Raw genomic sequence first — 18,773 nt, 5'->3', positions numbered from 1 at the left:
GAGAGACAAAAAAAAAAAAAAAGTGTGTGTTGGGGTGACTATTCTGGATTAAAAGACTTGAAATACAACAAAAACAAGTGTGGTCCTTAATTGGATCCTGGCTTGGACAAAACGGCTATAAAGAACATTCGGGACATAACTAGATAAATTTGAAGATGGGTGATTGGATAACAATAAGTTATTTATCTTAAGTGTGATAATATTTTTGTTTTACAGAGATGCGTACAGAAGTGGGAGATCTAGATGTCCATGGTTCAGTTCAAAATATTTCAATGAGTTTAAAAAATTAAAAACTTAAATCCAAATCTCAACTTCCTAATTCACTGCTGTTTCCATTAGTGCTCATTAACTCATTCATAAGATATAATAATAACTACATAGAAAAAGCTCTTGCAGACAAGAGGTTCAGAAAAGTGACCTACCAAGAATGAGGTTTTTTTTTTAACAGGTACTAAAATGAAGATAACTCAGAAGTAACAACACAAATTATTGGCAACGTGGTATGAGCAAAGCACCAAGAGGTATCTAAACATCATGAATGCAGAGTTTTATGTTCAAAGAACTAAAAATATACAGTAGAACAGCTTCTTGGAGTTAACCACAGAAAACAAGGCTGTTCCAAGATCATAGTTCAGGCTTTGAGGCGGCACCCTCACTAAAGCGATCCTCAATTATTACATAAAATCACTTTTTTCCTTTCTGACTTCACTGCCCCTCACAATCAGTTAACTACTTCCCAAGTTGTGACGAAGTTAAGGGACACTGGAAAATCCCTCTCTGAAGTCAGGGGCGCCAAGCTAAAGAAAACCTTTACCATAACCGCCAGCTTCTGTACAACTAGGGCCTTTAATAAATCTTAGAACCGGGAACTGAGAGGCTCCCTCAAACCCTGGAGAAGAGGCTGATAACCAACCAGCAGATCTAACTCATTCGCCTTTTTTTCTTCTCTCGCTCTAAACCCAAAGGGTGGCGCTGTCCTCACTCCTTCCCCACACACCAGGTGTGCGCGGAGGTCGACCTGTGCGGTCCCCCCGAGGGGGAAGGTCCGCTTGCGGCCCGAGTGCGGCCTCTCCGCCGTCCGGCGGCGCGCTCCCGCTCTCCCGACCCAGCACTGCGGCTCCGCCCGCGAGTGCGCCCGCTCCCCTTCCTGGGCGACTCTCTCAGCTCTCAACAGTACTCTGGGCAGGTGGGAGGCTCAGAAGACCCAAGCGAGCACTTCGGCTCTGAGTCCTCAGCCCAGCAACAGAGAAACGTAGAATGAGAAGCGTCAAGACCCCTCGCAATGACTCGAGTTCCGCCACTTCTACCGCCTGAGAGCCCGGGTTAACCCACTTACAGACTTGACGGAACTCAGCGGTCTGCGCGAAACGGGAGGGGGCGCCCATTGCGGGAATCACCAGCGCCTCCCGCCCCGCCCCGCCGGCCTGCGTGAGTCAGGGGTCACGTGCCGCGCCTACCTTCCCTACCGGCAACCAGGCGCTTCCTTCTTCCGGAAGTCGCGCCGGGTCGCGCTGGGCTCCTCCCACCACCGGTGACGTCAAACTCAGGTCCTACCACCGCTCTGCCTCCGCCTCCAGGTGCGGGGAGGGCTGCCGTTTCCTTACAATAAGTCCTGCCGCTTCCGGGCCCTGAACCAGTACCAGCAAGGGTTTTGGAGTTATTGAATGTGTAGGCCTCGGACGCCCGTGAGTCGAGTCTGAGAGGCCAGAGACTGACTATCTGGAGGCCACCTTCGCAGAGGCCTTTCCCCCTCTCCTCGACTTGTGCTGCACTTGGTTCCGTCGAGACCCACGACGGTTCCGCCCCCTTCTTCCTTGTCATTGATGTTGTTGTTCTTGTCAGTGCCGCAGCCCCGACCGCCCGGAGCCCGAACCCGAGCCGGGGCCGCCCGGGTGGCGCGGTGGCGGCGGCAGCGGCTGCGGCTGCGGCTGCAGCAGCTGCGACGGCTGCGGGGGCTGCTCCGGGGACTGCGGGGGCGACCGGGGGCCGGCAGCCGTCGGCGGGGCCGGATGGCTCTGTGCGGGCAGGCGGCAGGCGCCGCGTCGCTGCCTAGCGAGCTGATCGTGCACATCTTCTCCTTCCTGTCCGCGCCCGACCGGCTGCGGGCCTCGGCCTCCTGCTCGCACTGGCGCGAGTGCCTCTTCTATCCGGCTCTCTGGCCCCAGCTCCGCATCTGCCTCCGCGTCTCTCCCGCGGAGCAACCACGGCTCGAATTCCTCATGCGCAAGTGCGGCTGGTTCGTGCGAGAGCTGCGCGTTGAGTTCGCCGCCGAGAATTACCTGAGCGGCGGCGGCGGCGGCGGCGGCGGCAGCGGCCCGGGCGATGGAGGCAGCGCGGACAACGGGAGGGGCGGGGAAGAAGTCGATGCCCTGCAGCTCTCTACCCGTTGGCTGGAAGTGCTGCGCACCTACTTAGAGCTGGTGCTCTGCGTGCTGGTCAGCATCAGAAACAACAGGTAGGCTCTTCTTGGACTCTCCATCCAACCTCCTCTTCCCCCTCCTCCTTTCCTGGGGCGCAAGGTCGCCTCCTTCCTCTCACCTCGAAATAGATTCAGTGCGGATACGCCCGGCGTTGCTTTTTTCGGTGAGTGGGGATGTCAGTTCTAAATCTGGAGATTTCCTTGAGGCGGAAGGGCATAACGGAACTCATGACAATACTTTTTAAACAAGGATGGACTTGGTGTTTATCAGATAGCACTCCTGGAGCCTTCCAGGCACTGTCTCATTCTTCCTTTAGGTGGCGGTGGGATGGAGTTGACATCGCCGTCATTCTGCATTTACAGATGTGGAAAAGCTGAAGCTTGAAGTGTGAGGCCTGTGAATGAGTCTTAGGAGAAACAAAACAACACGTATTTTGTTTTTTGGGTTTTTTTGTTTGTTTGTTTTGACTCTGAATCTGTTCATTCAGAGTAGTTCGTGGTAGGGGAAGGAGTAAGTATGCTACTGGTTTCTCATAGTTACGAGACTCTCCCCCCACCAAAAAAAAAATCTTTAAACAGCCATTTTCTTACCGCGAATAGTTTTGATTAACTAGGCCAGGCACAAAGAGTAGGAGGAGTGGTTGTTAAAGGGATTGGGGAACAGCTGATCCTCAGGATTGGAAGCCCCTCCCCTTTTGCACCTCAAGACTCAGCTTGTCCCCAGTGATTCACCTAAAAGTATCACAGTACAACATGAGTGTTGGGGGAGCTGGCCAGTGTCTGCAAAGAGTGAGCACCAACTGTCCTGGTTTTGCATTAGGACTTTACTGTAATTCGGGGACTAACTCGCTCTGTTTTGGGCCATTGTCCTAATCAGTATTTTCCATTACTTGTCTGTTGTCCTCTCCAAAATCCTATTAATTTAGATTTTCTGAATCTGGTTATTCTAACTAACCTTACAGTTAAACTACGAATTAGAAGAAAATTCAAAAGTTCAAAAAAAGGAGCAACTTACATAGGAATAATAGTTTAGCAGTTTAGGAGCACTTTCACGTTCACTATCTTATTTGATCCTTTCAGTGACCCTGTGAATTAGTCAGGACAGCTATTATCATCTCTATTTTATAGAAAAGAAACTGATAACTTAACAGGGTGAAGTGATGTGCACGTCATACAGCATTGTTTTTCTCTAAAAGCAGTGTCCTTCCTTTTGCAATTAATATGTTGTACAGGGAGGAGTGAAGGTCCTGGTTTATTGCTAGGTGAGATATATATTCTTAATTCTGTGTCTGAATCAAAAGGAGCATATAGCTCCAAGTTGTATCTGGAGCATAACTCCATCATTCCAGTGGGCTATATATTTCCCCACCTTTTCACACCAAGCCATTTCATTTCCTTACTTTGATTTTTTTATGTGGAAAGAGAGGCTGTTTGAGGCTTTAAATTGGTCTTGATCAAGTTGGAGACTTTTGTCAGAGGTGAATGTATGGCTAGAGGCCCAACTGACCCAGAAACCCAGAAGTTAAAGAGATTCAGAGTCAGTGAGCACTAACTACGGATGAGACCAAGAGTGGGGCCCAGAAGAGGGGAGGAGGGTGATTTCAGCAAGTATCGGTTATATTTTTCTGAGATCAGATAGCAGTTCTGAGCAGTCATTTAAAAATGCATGCCTTTTGTCCAAATAAGAACACTCCTTGCAAAGTGCCTAGTTCCTTTTAAGTGTTTTAACAACTAGTTGATTGTTTGAATGGATAAGATTATATAGGCAAAATAGTGTGATACCATCTTTGCTTTGTTGTTTGATTCTTCTCTCTCCCTTCTTGACCCCTACCACTTTTTTTTCAGCTGTATTGAGGTATAATTGATATATACAAGTGTACCTACCACTTTTATTAGCATCTCAATCTACTTGTCTGTGAGGCCACCCTATAAATAGTCTTTGTATGTTTGGAAAGAAGTAAATGCTTTCAACCAAGTTGTTTATTTGGTAACTCTGATAGTCTATTCTTATTTCCTTTCATAATTACTGAAACGTCAGACCCAAATTCTATGAAGACTAAACTTCATTTAGTGTTTTTTGGCTTTCTTAAACTATAAAATTTAATAACCAATGAGAAGAATCAACATTTGACGCTGTTCTTTGCATTTCCAAGTTAAATACAGTGGGTTTTTTGCATAATGATTTCTACCATTTTATAAGTAGAAAATGGGGGTTATGAAACCTACGAGATCACAAGCGTTATGCTTCCAGGCTTTGTACTGAATCCTTTGTATAATTCATACAATTCAAACTGTTATTTTGTTGTGTTCCAGTTATTTTCATGTTTCTAAGGAAAAGAACTAAAACCATAACCTTGAATTGTGGGAACTTTTCAGGGGTACTGTTCTGAGAGGATAATTGGCATTTTGTTTTTCTTGATTCCTGGGTTTCATATGCACGAGTACTCTCAGAGTAACTATACCCACTTTACGGATATATTAGGTGTTAAGAACAACTGATGAGGATCAAAGAGGTGCAAAAATGCCTCTCAGAAGGTAGAATACAGTCCTCTAGCTTCAGAGCTCCCTTCTCTACAGGGGACTAGGATACTTACCTTCTTGATCAACAGTAAGAACAGAAATACAGTGAGTACTCATTCAACTGTATTAGAGGTTAAATTGGCTGAATTACTTCTATAATTGTGCTGCAAGAAATTGTACTTAAAAATTTAAAACAACAAATTTAAATATGCATTTTTAGGATTTAACCTGGTTGTCAAGTTGAATACTGCCTATTAAAATGCTGTATTTCAGACTCCTTAGGAAAAATAAGAGTTTGTAGACGATAAGATTTATGATAATGGCCAATAGACTCAGTCATTAAAAATACTTGTTTGTAAACAGTAGGGATAGGTGCATTGTCATCATCTGGCTCATGCTTTTCTGGACCATACAAATATCTTGCATAAGCCTTTTTTGAATGAAATGCTAAATTGGGGGCAGTACTTTTTTAAAAGATGAATACTGTTGCAGGCCAAAGAGATTTTGGATGAGGATGATTTTCTTGTTAAAATTCTGGGTTACAAGTATTAACTATATGTATGTAGATTGACCGATTTCATGCTGTGCCTGCTTATATACCCTCTTCGTAGTAGAAGATCTATTAATAATTCTTAGATTTGCTCTGCTGATTTGGCACATGCAGTGAAAAAAAGTCTTACCTTTGTATTGTTTTCTCAACATCAGTCTACCAAGACCCAACAGCTGATAATGCAGTTTAAAAATATATCTTAAAATAGATTTAAAATTCTTTGGACATTTTATATTACTATCTAAGATGGTAGGAAGTGTCTTGAAAGTATTATGTCCAACAACCTTAACCTTATTTGTCTTGAAACAAGGTAGTACCATTACTGTGTCATACTTTTGTATGACAGGGTAGTAAATACATGTAATAGTAGCATTTCACTTTTGAAAGCTTACTTTTATTATTTGCTTAAAGAAGCCCATTTACAGAATACATGTATTAAAATATATTTGAGACTGACCAGTCCTCACTGCCCAAGAAATAGTTGCCTTTAGAGAAAAGATACCATACCCAACAGACTCCTCTGATAACTGACAAATAAAAGTGGTTCCGTAGAGATAGCTTCAAGGTCATTGAGAAGGGAGGACTAACAACTGGAGACTGAGAACTGATAGATAGAGGATAAGAGATAAAACCCAACAAAAGATTGTCAAAGTGAAATATTTCTTCTGTGTTAATTGAAGCTGTTAAGCAGCTTTTGAGTCAAGTAAGTAAATTATTTCCATTTTAACATGTTAGTTTCTGAGGCAGACGTGTAAGACTTCGCCCAATTTGTTCAATATATATGCCACCTAAGAGATAGTTATAAAAAATCTGTTTTTTTCCTCCAAATATTGAGAGCATACTATGTGCCAAGCAGTGAAGACAAGCTCTCCCTTCCCATGGATTCAACATTCTAGACAGGAAAGACAGAAACAAGTAAACAAATAAAAGAAAGATTGTTTCAGTTGTGAAAATAAAAGAAAATCTGAAAATAAAAGAGGGCTATATAATAGTGACTAGGTGGCAACATGAGATAGAGTGATGAGGAAAATCCTCTTCTGAAAAGGACATTTGAGCTGCAGCACGAATGACAAGTCACTCATCTATCTGAGCAAATGGCATTCCAGGAAGAAAAAACACTAAGCACCATGGCCTTAGGCCAGACAAATTGCTGGCCTGTTGCAGCAGTAGGAAAGAAAGTATGGCAGGACCATGCAACTGAGGTTGAGAGCGGTGTCACAATGAGCTCTGAGATATAGAGGAAGGAAGGAAAGGGGTTGGCTATGTGGGCTTGTGGAAAGAAGTTTGGACTATACTCTGAGAATAGAAGTCATTGAAAAAATTTTAAGGACAAGAGTAATGTGATCTAAATTTACATTTTAAGACAATCTCATTGGTGCTGTGTGATGAATGAATTTTAAGAGTGAACAGGAGAGGCAGCAGGGAGACTGAAGGGAAGCTGTTGGAATAATCTAGGCTGGTAGCTTGGAGTATGATGGAGAAAAAGATGAAAAAAAGTGGATGGATTTGAAATATATTTTGGAATTAGAGCCAAGAAGACTTGCTGCTTGGATGTAGAAAGAGAAAAGGAAGAATCAAGTATCTATCATCATTTCTAAGACTCACTCAGTTTTCTTGTCCTTAGTACTGTTAAAATTATCTTTTAATAATATGTTTAATAACAATTTTAAATGTCAGTCATATTTAAATAAACCTTTTTTGTGTAACTTCTGGGATTTGAGGATGATGGTAATTCTTAGATGGTAATTGATTAAGTGAATTTGTAAAGCAAATTCTGGGAAATCACTTTCAGTTAATGGATCCTAATAAAGCTAATAAGGAATACTATTATAGGCCCATGACTTACTTCTAGAATCTCTAAAGCTGTGCCACTAGTCACTAGCCACATACAGCTATTTAAATTTTAATTACTTAAATAAAATTAAAGATTTAGTTATTTGCACTAGCCACATTTCAAATTTATACCATATTGGATAGCATAGAATAGGGCATTTCCATCATGGCAGCAAGTTCTATTGGACAGCATTTTTCTAAAGTTTGTTTTGTTTGTTTGATTTGGCTGTGGTTATTAGCATTTGTGAGGGGAGGAAATGTATTATCAAAAAGAATTATGTGAATGTAAACACATTTGATGTTGAACATGGACTAAGAAGATTAGAATAGACCTGAAAGAATTTCATGCAGTGATGTAGAATGTTCTAGCTTTTATTAGTTTAGAAAAGGAAAAAGTTGCATTTTATGAGCTCCTTTACAGCATTGGGAAAGACTTAACCTTTTCAAGTGCATCTTTTTAAAGTACCAAGTTCTTATGTATTCATTCTCCTTTCCCATATTCAATTAAACTTTGCTGTATTAATTCTACTTAAGGTGGCTGTGTTTTGCATTTTTCCACTGCTGCTACTTATTACTTTAAATAATTTTGGATCCTCTGAAATGAAACATACTACAGTTACGGCCACAGATAAAGTTTGCCAATTCTGAAACACAGAAGAGAGAAAAAGTCATTATGTCCAAGATATCAGAAGCCTTTGGGTCTCAGTTATACTAAAGTTCAACAGAAATTCCCAAGAAAGATGAAGAGTTTTCAGCCCTCTGAAGTTAGACCTTGAGGAATATTTCTTAAGCTTATAAGTAGTTAATACTGTTTTTAAAGAGTTGTTCAAACTAACACACTGAATCTATATGTATAGGTTTTTATAAAAGGCTATAAAAAATTGTGATGGTTGCTTGAGTCATAGGGAAGTTCTTATACTGAAAAAAAATTAGGTGTCTCTTTTCGGTAAAATTTTTGTATACATATTTGGTTGTGTGTGTTTTTTTAATTTATTTTTTATTGCAGTATAGTTGATTTACTGTGATATTGTGATAGTTTCAGGTGTACAGCAATGATCCAGTTGTATTTTTTTAGATTATTTTCCATTGTACTTTATTAAAAAATACCGGATATAAGTTCCCTGTACTGTACAATAACTTAATGCTTATCTATTTTATGTATAGTAGTTTGTATCCATTAATCCCATACTTCCAATTTATCCCTACCCCCTTGTCTTTCCCCTTTGGTAACCATAAGTTTGTTTTCTATGTCTGTGAGTCTGTTTCTATTTTGTATATAGATTCATTTGTATTATTTTTTTAGATTCCACATATAAGTGATATCGTATAATATTTGCCTTTCTCTGCCTCATTTCACTTAGTGTATTGTCTAAGTCAGTCCATGTTGCTGCAAGTGGCAATATTTCATTCTGTTTTATGGCTGAGTAATATCCCATTATATGTATATATATGCCACATCTTAAACCAGTTGGCTGTTATTGGCACTTGGGTTGTTTCCATGTCTTGGCTGTTATAAATACCACTGCTAGGAACATTGAAGTGCATGTACCTTTTCGAATTAGAGTTTTCATCTTTTCTGGATACATACCCAAGAGTGAGATTGCTGGATCATATATGGTAGCTCTATTTTTAGTTTTTTAAGGAACCTCCATACTGTTTTCCATAGTGGCTGCACCAATTTACTTTCCTACCAGCAGTGTAGGAGGGTTCCCATTTCTCCACAGCCTTTCCAGCATTTATTATTTGTAGACTGTTGATAGCCATTCTGACTAGTGTGAGGTGTGAGCCATTCTGACTAGTGTGAGGTGACAGCACATTGTGGTTTTATTTGTATTTCTTTAATAATTAGCGATGTTGAGCATCTTTTCTTGTACCTGTTGGCTGTCTGTATGTTTTCTTTGGAGAAATATCTATTTCTATCTTCTGCCTGTTTTTTTATTGTGTTTTTTTTTTTGATATTGATTTGTGTGAGCTGTTTGTATATTTTGGAAATTAATCCCTTGTCTGTCATATCATTCGCAAATATTTCCTCCCATTCTGTAGGTTATCTGTTTATTTTGTTATTGGTTTTCTTTGCTGTGGAAAAGCTTTCAAGTTTGATTAGGTTCCAGTTGTCTATTTTTGCTTTTATTTCTTTTGCCTTGGGAGACTGATCTAAGAAAATATTACTATGATTTATGTCAAAGAATGTTTTGATTGTGTTCTCTTCTAGGAGATTTTTGCTGTCATGTCTTATATTTAGGTCTTTAAACCATTTTATGTTTACTTTTGTATATGGTGTGAGGGAATGTTTTAATTCCATTGATTTATGTGTAGCTGTCCAGCTTTCCCAACACCGCTTATTGAAGAGACTGTCTTTTTTTTTTTTAATTTGAAATATTGTTGACTTACAGTATTGTGCTAGTTTCAGGTATACAGCAAAGTTGATTCAGTTTTTTATATGTGTGTATGTATATATACATATACATACACATACACACATATACATACATATACATACACACATATACATATATATATGTATATACACACATATACATATTTCAGATTTTTTTCCATTATAGGTTATTACAGGATGTTGAACAGAGTTCCCTGCGTTTATCTATTTTTATATTTATAGTGTATCTGTTAATCTCAAACTCATAATTTATCCTTCCCCTCCCCCTTTCCCCTTTAGTAACATAAGTTTGTTTTCTATGTCTGTAAGAAAGAGACTATCTTTTCTTCATTATATATTCTTGCCTCTTTTGTTGTAGATTAATTGACTGTAAGTGCGTGGGTTTATTTCTGGGCTCTCTATTCTGTTCCATTGACTTATATGTCTGTTTTTATGCCATTACTATGCTGTTTTGATTACTGTAACTTTGTAGTATTGTCTGAAGTCTGAAAGGGTTATGCCTCCAGCTTTGCTCTTTTTCCTCAGAGTTGCTTTGGCAGTTCTGGGTCTTTTGTGATTTCATATAAATTTTAGAATTATCTGTTCTAGTTCTGTGAAAAATGTCTTGGGTGTTTTAATAGGAATCACATTAAATCTGTAGATTGTTTTGGGTAGTATGGCCATTTTAACAATATTAATTCTTCCAATCCAAGAGAATGGGATATAGTTCCATTTCTTTGAATCATCTTCAGTTTCCTTTATCAATGTTTTATATATTTCAGGAAATAGGTCTTTCACCTCCTTTGTTAAGTTTATTCCTAGTTTTTTTTTTGACGAAACTTCTAAATAGGATTTTTTTTTTACTTTCTCTTTCTGATATTTCATCGTTAGCATAAAGAAATGCAACAGATTTCTGTATATTGATCTTGTATCCTAATGCCTTGCTGAATTCATTCATTCTAAAAGTTTTTGTGTAGAGACTTACGGATTCTCTATATAGAGTATCCTGTCCTCTGCAAATAATGACAGTTTTATCTCTTCCCTTCCAATTTGGTTACCTTTTACTTCCTTCTCTTGTTTGATTGCCATGGCTAAGACTTCCAATCCTATGTTGATTACAAATAGTGAGAATAGGCATCTTTGTCTTGTTCCTGAATTTAGCAAGGCTTTCAGCTTTTCACTCTTGAGTACTATGTTGGCTGTGGATTCATCATAAATGGCTTCTATTATGTTGAGATATGTTTGCTCTATACCCACTTCAGTGACAGTTTTTATCATGAATGGATGTTGAATTTTGCCAAATGCTTTTTCTTCATTTACTGAGATGATCGTGTGGTTTTTGTATTCCTTTTGTTAATGTAGTCTATCATTAGGGGGATATAGCAGTAATCAAAAAGCCATGCCATCATACAGCTTATTCTAGTGGGAAAAGTAAATAAATAAGTATAATATATGGTATCATAGTTGGTGATACATGCTATAAAGCAAAATGAAGCAGTGAAGGGAGATGGTGGAGGTGGGAAGGAGTGTTGCCGTGTAAAATAGGGTATTTAAGGAAGGTCTTAACTCCTATAAGTAGTATTTGAAGGAAAGTAGGGAGTAAGCCATATGTCTTTCTCTGGAAAGTGATTCCTGGGAGAAGTAGCGGTAAGTCCAGGAGTGGCTCTGCAGTGGGACTGTGGCTGGCATGGCTAAGTAAGACAGCATCTGAAGCAATGAGATGTAGAAGAGGTCAGCCACGTAAGGGGGGAAAGTGATACAGAAATCAGTAGGCCTTTATTAGGCTCTTATGAGGACTTTGACTTTAAGTGACTTGAGGAGCCATGAAAGGGTTTTGAGAAAAGGAGTGACATGACCTAATAGTTCAAAAGAAACATTCTAGGGGGAGAGGGGTATAGCTCAGTGGCAGAGTTCATGCCTAGCATGCAGGAGGTCCTGGGTTCAATCCCTAGTACCTCCACTAAAAAAATAAGTAAATAAACCTAATTACCCACCCCCCTCAAAAAAAGAAAATAAAGTTAAAAAAACACTCTATATATTTAAAAATTAATAAATAAACAAAAGGAACATTCTAGGTGCTTTGTCAGGAATAGTTTATAGCAGGACAAGAGTAGAAGTAATGATCTGGGTTACGAGGCAGTTGCAGTAACCCAGGTGAGACATGATGGTTGCATGGACCAGGGTGGGAGCAGTGGAACTAATAAGTGGTCTGATTCTGTACTTATTTTTATCTGGAAACCTTCTAGAAGTAGAATGTGAGTATAAAAAACTGGAAACACTCGTTCAGCTAACATTACAATGCCCTAACTTTAATTGTTCCTCCCTAAATATGTTCAAAAAGATTTTTCCTTTGGCTATTTTTATTCATTTTGTTTTTGCCCTGTGTTAAAAAAAAGAGATATGTAGGGTTTGGACACCGTTTATTTTCTGAAAACATGGCTTATCTTTGATATCTAGCTCCTTTACCACCGAGTACTTTCAAGCAGTGCCCTGTTCATATAGGCTGTACATAAATTTGAGTCAGTTTGTTGAATTGCCCCAGAGACTTCCTGTCATTCCTTACTGCAGTCACTTGGATTTTTTTTTTCTCCTCTTCTCCCTCACTTTCCTGCTTCATGTTAAACCCATTATTCTTTGGAATTTGCCTAAGTCTGACCCACAAATGAGCTGTGGGTACAAGATAGTAGGACTAAGTCAAGAAGAAGACCCAGGTAATACTCTGCACAAAGATTCTTCCTTTCCTTTGCCTCAAATCAGTCATCTCATCACTGTTAACACTAGGCCCAGGTAAATCTAATTTTCTATCCAGAAACTCATCGTGTGTACTGTTCTTCTGTTACAGCTCTTAAGTGGACAAGGAAAAGGGAGGAAACAGGAGCCAAATTTGAGCTACCTTTTAAGCTGTTTATTATTCAGATGTTGCTGGTTACTTCGAAAAAGAATCTCATTCTTAGAAACCTAAAAAAAAAAAAAAAAAATTTTTTTGTTTAAGGCAAAGAAGAAGGGCAGTCACCTGAGGCAAGAGAGTTTGATCTTCTGTAGCTTAGAGCCACCTTCTCAAGCCACACACCCTCCTCATACCAAAGTCCTAATAGAGTCACCACCGTGGCCACAGGGCTGGGTCAGGCCTGGTTGTATTGCCAGTACTGCAGAGAGCTGAGTGGATGTGTTCTTGACAGTCCTTAAAATCCTAAACCAGTTTTCCCAGAGAAACAGAGGTATTCAACAACCGTGTGAGGTAGGCAGCACTATTATCCCTATTTCATGGATGGTGAAACTGAGATGCAGAGTAGTTAGGTGAACTTTCCAGTTATACAATTAAAGAAATGACTGCCTTTTTTTCTAATTTTTAAGTGAAATTTTTGAACACATAAAAAACTAGATACAGTGAACCTACTACCCAGATTCAGTAATTTAGATTTTTGCCATATTTGTTTTCTTTTATCTTTACTGAGGTATTTGAAAACAAATCCAAGGCACAGATGTTATTTTACACTACACACTTAAATATAAAACTCGGAAAATTATGTACTCTGTACATAAAAAACTGTAAATTTTTATATATAACCACAGTGGCATTAATACACTTAATAATTCCTTAGTCTCACCTGATTTTTTTTTTAAGTGAGTCTTTTTAAACCCTTTATTTCTACTCCAAGAGTCTAAACTCATGGACACTTGGAACTTAATTACCATAACTTTTCACGTAATTGGCACACAATACGTATTTTAATTTAATGAGCAGAGTATAGGAGAGCCGTCTGTAGGCTAAGTTTCTAAGTTGTAAGTACTTGACAATCTGACTTAGCTCTGGATGTGGAACTGATGACTTTTTAAAGTAGGATTTATGAAGAATGAGATTAGGTTAAAGAAATTCATTCTATTTTGGCAATGGTGTTAGGAAGATTGATTATCAAACATTGTTTATAATTTTGTGCTCTTTCACAACACATCTTAGGATTTGCAAAAGGACTATTAAGTAGGTTGTATCCTATTAATATTACCATAGGAACAGTGCAAAGTTAATTTGAAGAATTAAGATGAGAAAATATTTCTAACCAACTGTAATGTTTTCCTGATATGTTTTAGTTACATGCCTTTTGAGCAAGTGCATGTTTTGAACATCGTAGGGGAATGAAACCAGTTTTCTTCTTTAGTTCACGTGCTGATTCAGCAATAAATAAATAAATGAATAAATTAAGTAAATAAAACTCAGGTCACAGATTTCATCTTTAAGTAAAAGAATTACGTGGCACAATTCTTACGTTACTGGTATGTTCTCCTGGCTGAAAAGTAAGGCATCTGTTTATTGCCATGGTTCAATAGGTTCTGTTCTGTTGAACCTATTCTAGTGATGTTGCCTAGATGTTCTTTTCAGTCCCTTTTTTACCATCTGAAACAACAGTTAGCCAGCTGGAGGCTATATGCCATTTTTCTTGGCTTCACCTTATTATTCATAATGTAATTTCAACATAATGTATTTGAAAGCTGCCCTTAAGTTACCAGTGGTGTTTTTTTTTCTCTGTGTTTCTGAGTTTTAAAGTAAATTACTGTTTTCTACCTCACTTAAATAAATTTTAATTTCTAATGGGAAAGTAAGTACCTAAAAACTCTTTCTCCACAAATGTCTGTCATATACTGCTCTAAAATATGCCACCTTTAATTTTTCCAGTAATTATCAGTAAGACCATGGTATACAATTGTGGACACAGTTTAATTATAAGAAATAACATGAAGTGGGAGTCAGAACCCAGGTCGTCTATCTAGCTATGCCGTAACTAGTATGGCAGTCTTAGGCAAGTCACTTCAATTTTCTAATAAAGAAATATGATTGAATTGGAAAATCCTACACATCATTGCAGCTTCAAAAGTATGTCAGTGGTTACATCTGTAAGGAAAATTTGGGAATGTGTTATTGGTTCTACTGTAACAAGAAAGATTATTACCATTTCATTGCTGCAAATAGAGAAAATTGTTTACATTGCCCATGAGTAGCTTGTTACTAACGTATCTGGTACACTTAAAAGTATTGAATACCCAGAACTAAAACAAATCTTCCAGGGAGTCTCCTTATATTAACTTGTTAAATTTTGCTAATATGCAGGTTATTAATTTTTTTAATGATTTTGATGTAAGTTAAGTTCTTATAAAGGTGAAGGCTACGTAAAACTAATTTAAGTTTCTCTTCCAAATTCCCAAATAATATATGTTTACAGAAATAGAATATTTGAAAAATGTAGAAAAAATAAAGTAAAAAATTAAGATAATTGCTAGTAAAATGTGATACATCCTTTTGCAAAATAGGAATAATAATATATATGTGGTTTTGAATAAACTTTTAGCCAGATTCATCAAGACAAATCTCAAACAACCTAACTTTACACCCAACAGAACTAGAAAAAGAAGAGCAAATAAAACCCAAAGTTAGTATAAGGGAAGAAATAATAAAAATCAGAGCAGAAATAAATGAAACAGAGGCCAAAAAAATAGAAAAGATCAATGAAACTAAGCTGGTTCTTTGAAAAGGTAAACAAAATGGATAAACCTTTAGCCAAATTCATCAAGAAAAAAACACAGAGGGCCCAAATCAATAAGAAATGAAAAAGGAGAAGTTACAACCAACACCACAGAAGAATCATAAGAGACTACTATAAACAACTATACAACAATAAAATGGACAACTTAGAAGAAATGGATAAATTCTTAGAAATGTGCAGTCTCTCAAGACTGAATCAGGAAGAAATGGAAAATGTGAACAGACCAATTACCAGTAATGATATTGAATCAATAATGTAAACAAACAAACAAACAAACAAAAGTCCAGGACCAGGTGGCTTCACAGGTGAATTCTACCAAACATTTAGAGAAGAATTTAACACTTACTCTTCTCAAACCATTCCAGAAAATTGCAGAGGAGGGAACACTTCTGAACTCATTCTGTGAGGCCAGCAGCAACCTGATACCAAAATCAGAAAATGACACCACAAAAAAAAAATTAAAAGTCAATATTGTTGATAAACATATATGCAAAAATCCTCAACAAAATATTAGCAAACCAAATTCAACAGTACATTAAAGGATCATATGCCATGATCAAGTGGGATTTATCCCAGGGGTGCAGGGATGGTTCAGTATCCACATGTCAATCAGTGTGATACAGCACATTAACAAACTGAGTAAAAATCATGTGACTATCTGAAAAGGTACAGAAAAAGCTTTTTGACAGGATTTAGCATCCAGTTATGATAAAACTCTCCAAAAAATGGGTATAGAGGAACATACCTCAAAATAATAAAGGCCATGTGTGACAAGCCCACAGTTAACATCTTACTCAATAATGAAAAGCTGAAAGCATTTCCTCTAAGATCAGAAACAAGACAAGGATGCCCACTCTTGCCTCTCTTCTTCAGCATAGAGTTGGAAGTCCTAGCCACAGCAGTCAGAGTGGAAAAAGAAAGAAAAAGAATCCAAATTGGAAATGGAAGAAGTAAAACTGTCTCTGTTTGCAGATGACATGATACTATGTATAGAAAATCGTAAAGACACCACAGAAAAAACTATTAGAACTCATCAATGAATTTGGTTAAGTTGCAGGATACAAAACTAACGTATAGAAATCTGTTTTTTTTAATAAACTGACAATGAACTATCAGAAAGAAATTAAGAGAACAATCCCATTTACAATCACATCAAAAAAAAATAAAATACCTAGGAATAAATCTAACTAAGGAGATAAAAGACCAGTACTCCAAAAAAAAACTGTAAGACAGTGATGAAAGAAATTGAAAATAACACAAATAAATAAATAAATATATATACCATGCTCATAGATTGGAAGAATCAATATTGTTAAAATGTTCATGCTACCCAAAGCAATCTACAGATGTAATGCAATTCCTGTCAAACTACCGATGTGTCATAGGCTAATGGCTGCGTGTTCTTTCTTAACTTACAGATAAAAGTAGCTCTTAAAGAAGTTGGCAGTTGTGAGAAGGGGTATACATGGTAAATGTGGTTAATACTACATTTTAAATATGGACAGATCATGTATGTAGGTCTAGAGTTTTTGTTGTTTTGTTTTATTGCTGTATTTTGTTTTTTAACATCCCTCCTAGGAATCTAGGCTTAGGTCAATTACTCCTAATATCTTTTGGTTAATCTCTAAAGAGCTGATGAAGGCTAGTGATCCTTCTCCCAGAAAGTGCACATAAACACAGTATTTTGCCTATAGATTCTAGGATGGACCTCAGGTTAAAAGCCCGTAAATCTTTATTTTTGTCATTTGGATGTATTTATTTATGTAATATTGGCTTTAATTTTTTTAACTATAAACTAGTTTTCTTCCTTATATATTACCTTTTTTCATTTTGCCAGTTCGTGATAATATTGTTATATAATATTTTACACATACTGAAATTTTAAAAGTTGGTAAGTAGATAATGTTCATAAGAAACTGTCATGGCATATATTTTACCCTCAATACCTAAGCTACTTTTCATTCATTCCTTTTCAGTCCTAATCCCAACTTTAATGTGAATCAGCCAGTAGATAAAATAATTCAGTTTAAATTTATATAAATGAATAAAGCTCTGAAATCTATAGATGAGGGACTCCTTTTCATCGTTTCAAGAACAATTAATTTGAGTAGTTTTATAATTGAAAATGGTATTCTGATTAGTAGCAGTAATGCTGAAATATCTTAGAAACTCTAAAAATGGGGTGAGCTAATATTGCAGGCAGATGCTGTAGCTATTTCAAGAATAGCCTAAAAGAGGATGATAATTTCAGCCAAAATGACAAAAGGTTTTTTAATTTATGGGAGAGCACATTGAGTACTCAGTTACTTTGTTTTTATTTCTAACTGAACATTTTCACTTAGTGCTTTTAAATGAAAGTTTAATGACCATGAATTTATAGAATCAGAGGATTTTCAAGTTAAAAATAAGTTAGACGAGGTTTTGTGACATGAGAACTTAGAGCAAAATTTTAAGTACGTGACTGAATATTGTCACATTTATAAGAAGAAATTAGATGTTGCTAATAAGATAGTTTTTTGGTCTTTTTAACTAACTTAGAAATTATTTTATTTCACAGATAAGAAGACTGCAATTTAGAGAATTTTTGCATTCAGGACACTCAGTTTTCCATTCAGTGCCTTTTCAACATTGCCTGTATTTCTCCTAGGCAACCCTTTAAAAGTGTGGATAACATTATTCTTGCTGATTGTAATGAGGTTTATGTTGATTGTCTCAATAAGTGACACTAAGTACTTTATTCAGACCAGTGTAATCAGTGTATGTAAAACAAAATAGTTACAAATACCTAATTAATTTTTGCCAAGCAAATGTAACATTTGGAATTTTTCATTATCATTACTGATTGTCAAAAGAAGTTAACCTGTATGAGTTTAGCAATCAGTATTATTTGGTAAATGGATTCCAGTTAGTGAAATCCATTGGGTTGGAGAGGGATGAATAAATTTGATATGGGAATTTAAATGAATGAACAAAATCGTTCATATACAATTTTGTAGGGCTAGGAGTTGTGAAGTTCATTTTTAGGTAATACTATCCAGATTATTTGAGTACATACAGCAACACTGTGTCATGATTTGAATAATAAGGAATTTTAGAATGCTGAGAAGCTGAGGAAATTCAGTGCTATTTGTCAGTAAAATCTAAGTGCTTAGGAAAATGACATTGCAAGGAAATTTTAGTTAAAATTGAAAAAGGAAGTCAAAATAGAAAAAACCTTTTATGTTTTAAATTCAGTAAATCCAAATAACAGCTCTGAGAAAAATAAATTGTGGAAACGTAAAACCCTACCTTTAACTGTAAGTACTGGTAACTATAACAAGTAGTCACCATTATGCCAATAATTGCCAAAAAATATTAACACTTTCTTTTAGTAATCTCGGCTGTTAGCCATGTTAGTGAAAGATGATTCTTCTGCTCTTATTTTTTTTATTTATAAATAAGGTCTTTTTTATTTATCACTAGGAGATATTTATCTTGACCATATTTAGTACAGAAAATAGTGTACATTCATATATAAATAAAGTGGAATACATGAAA

At 37.1% G+C, this 18,773-nt stretch overlaps 1 protein-coding gene across 1 annotated transcript in view; it reads left to right on the top strand.

The window, feature by feature from the left end:
* The first annotated feature begins 1,658 nt into the window (after nucleotides 1-1,658).
* The window catches only part of FBXO33 (F-box protein 33), a 29,593-nt gene continuing 12,478 nt past the window's right edge, over nucleotides 1,659-18,773 (top strand). Inside the window, exon 1 of the mRNA XM_010983798.3 lies at nucleotides 1,659-2,455. Coding sequence (XP_010982100.3) covers nucleotides 1,824-2,455 — 632 coding nt within the window. The 5' untranslated portion in view covers nucleotides 1,659-1,823. The remainder of the gene's footprint in view (nucleotides 2,456-18,773) is intronic.

Source organism: Camelus dromedarius, chromosome 5 (assembly GCF_036321535.1).
Source record: "Camelus dromedarius isolate mCamDro1 chromosome 5, mCamDro1.pat, whole genome shotgun sequence".
Lineage (NCBI taxonomy): Eukaryota > Metazoa > Chordata > Mammalia > Artiodactyla > Camelidae > Camelus > Camelus dromedarius.
This window is presented reverse-complemented; position numbering and strand designations above follow the sequence as displayed.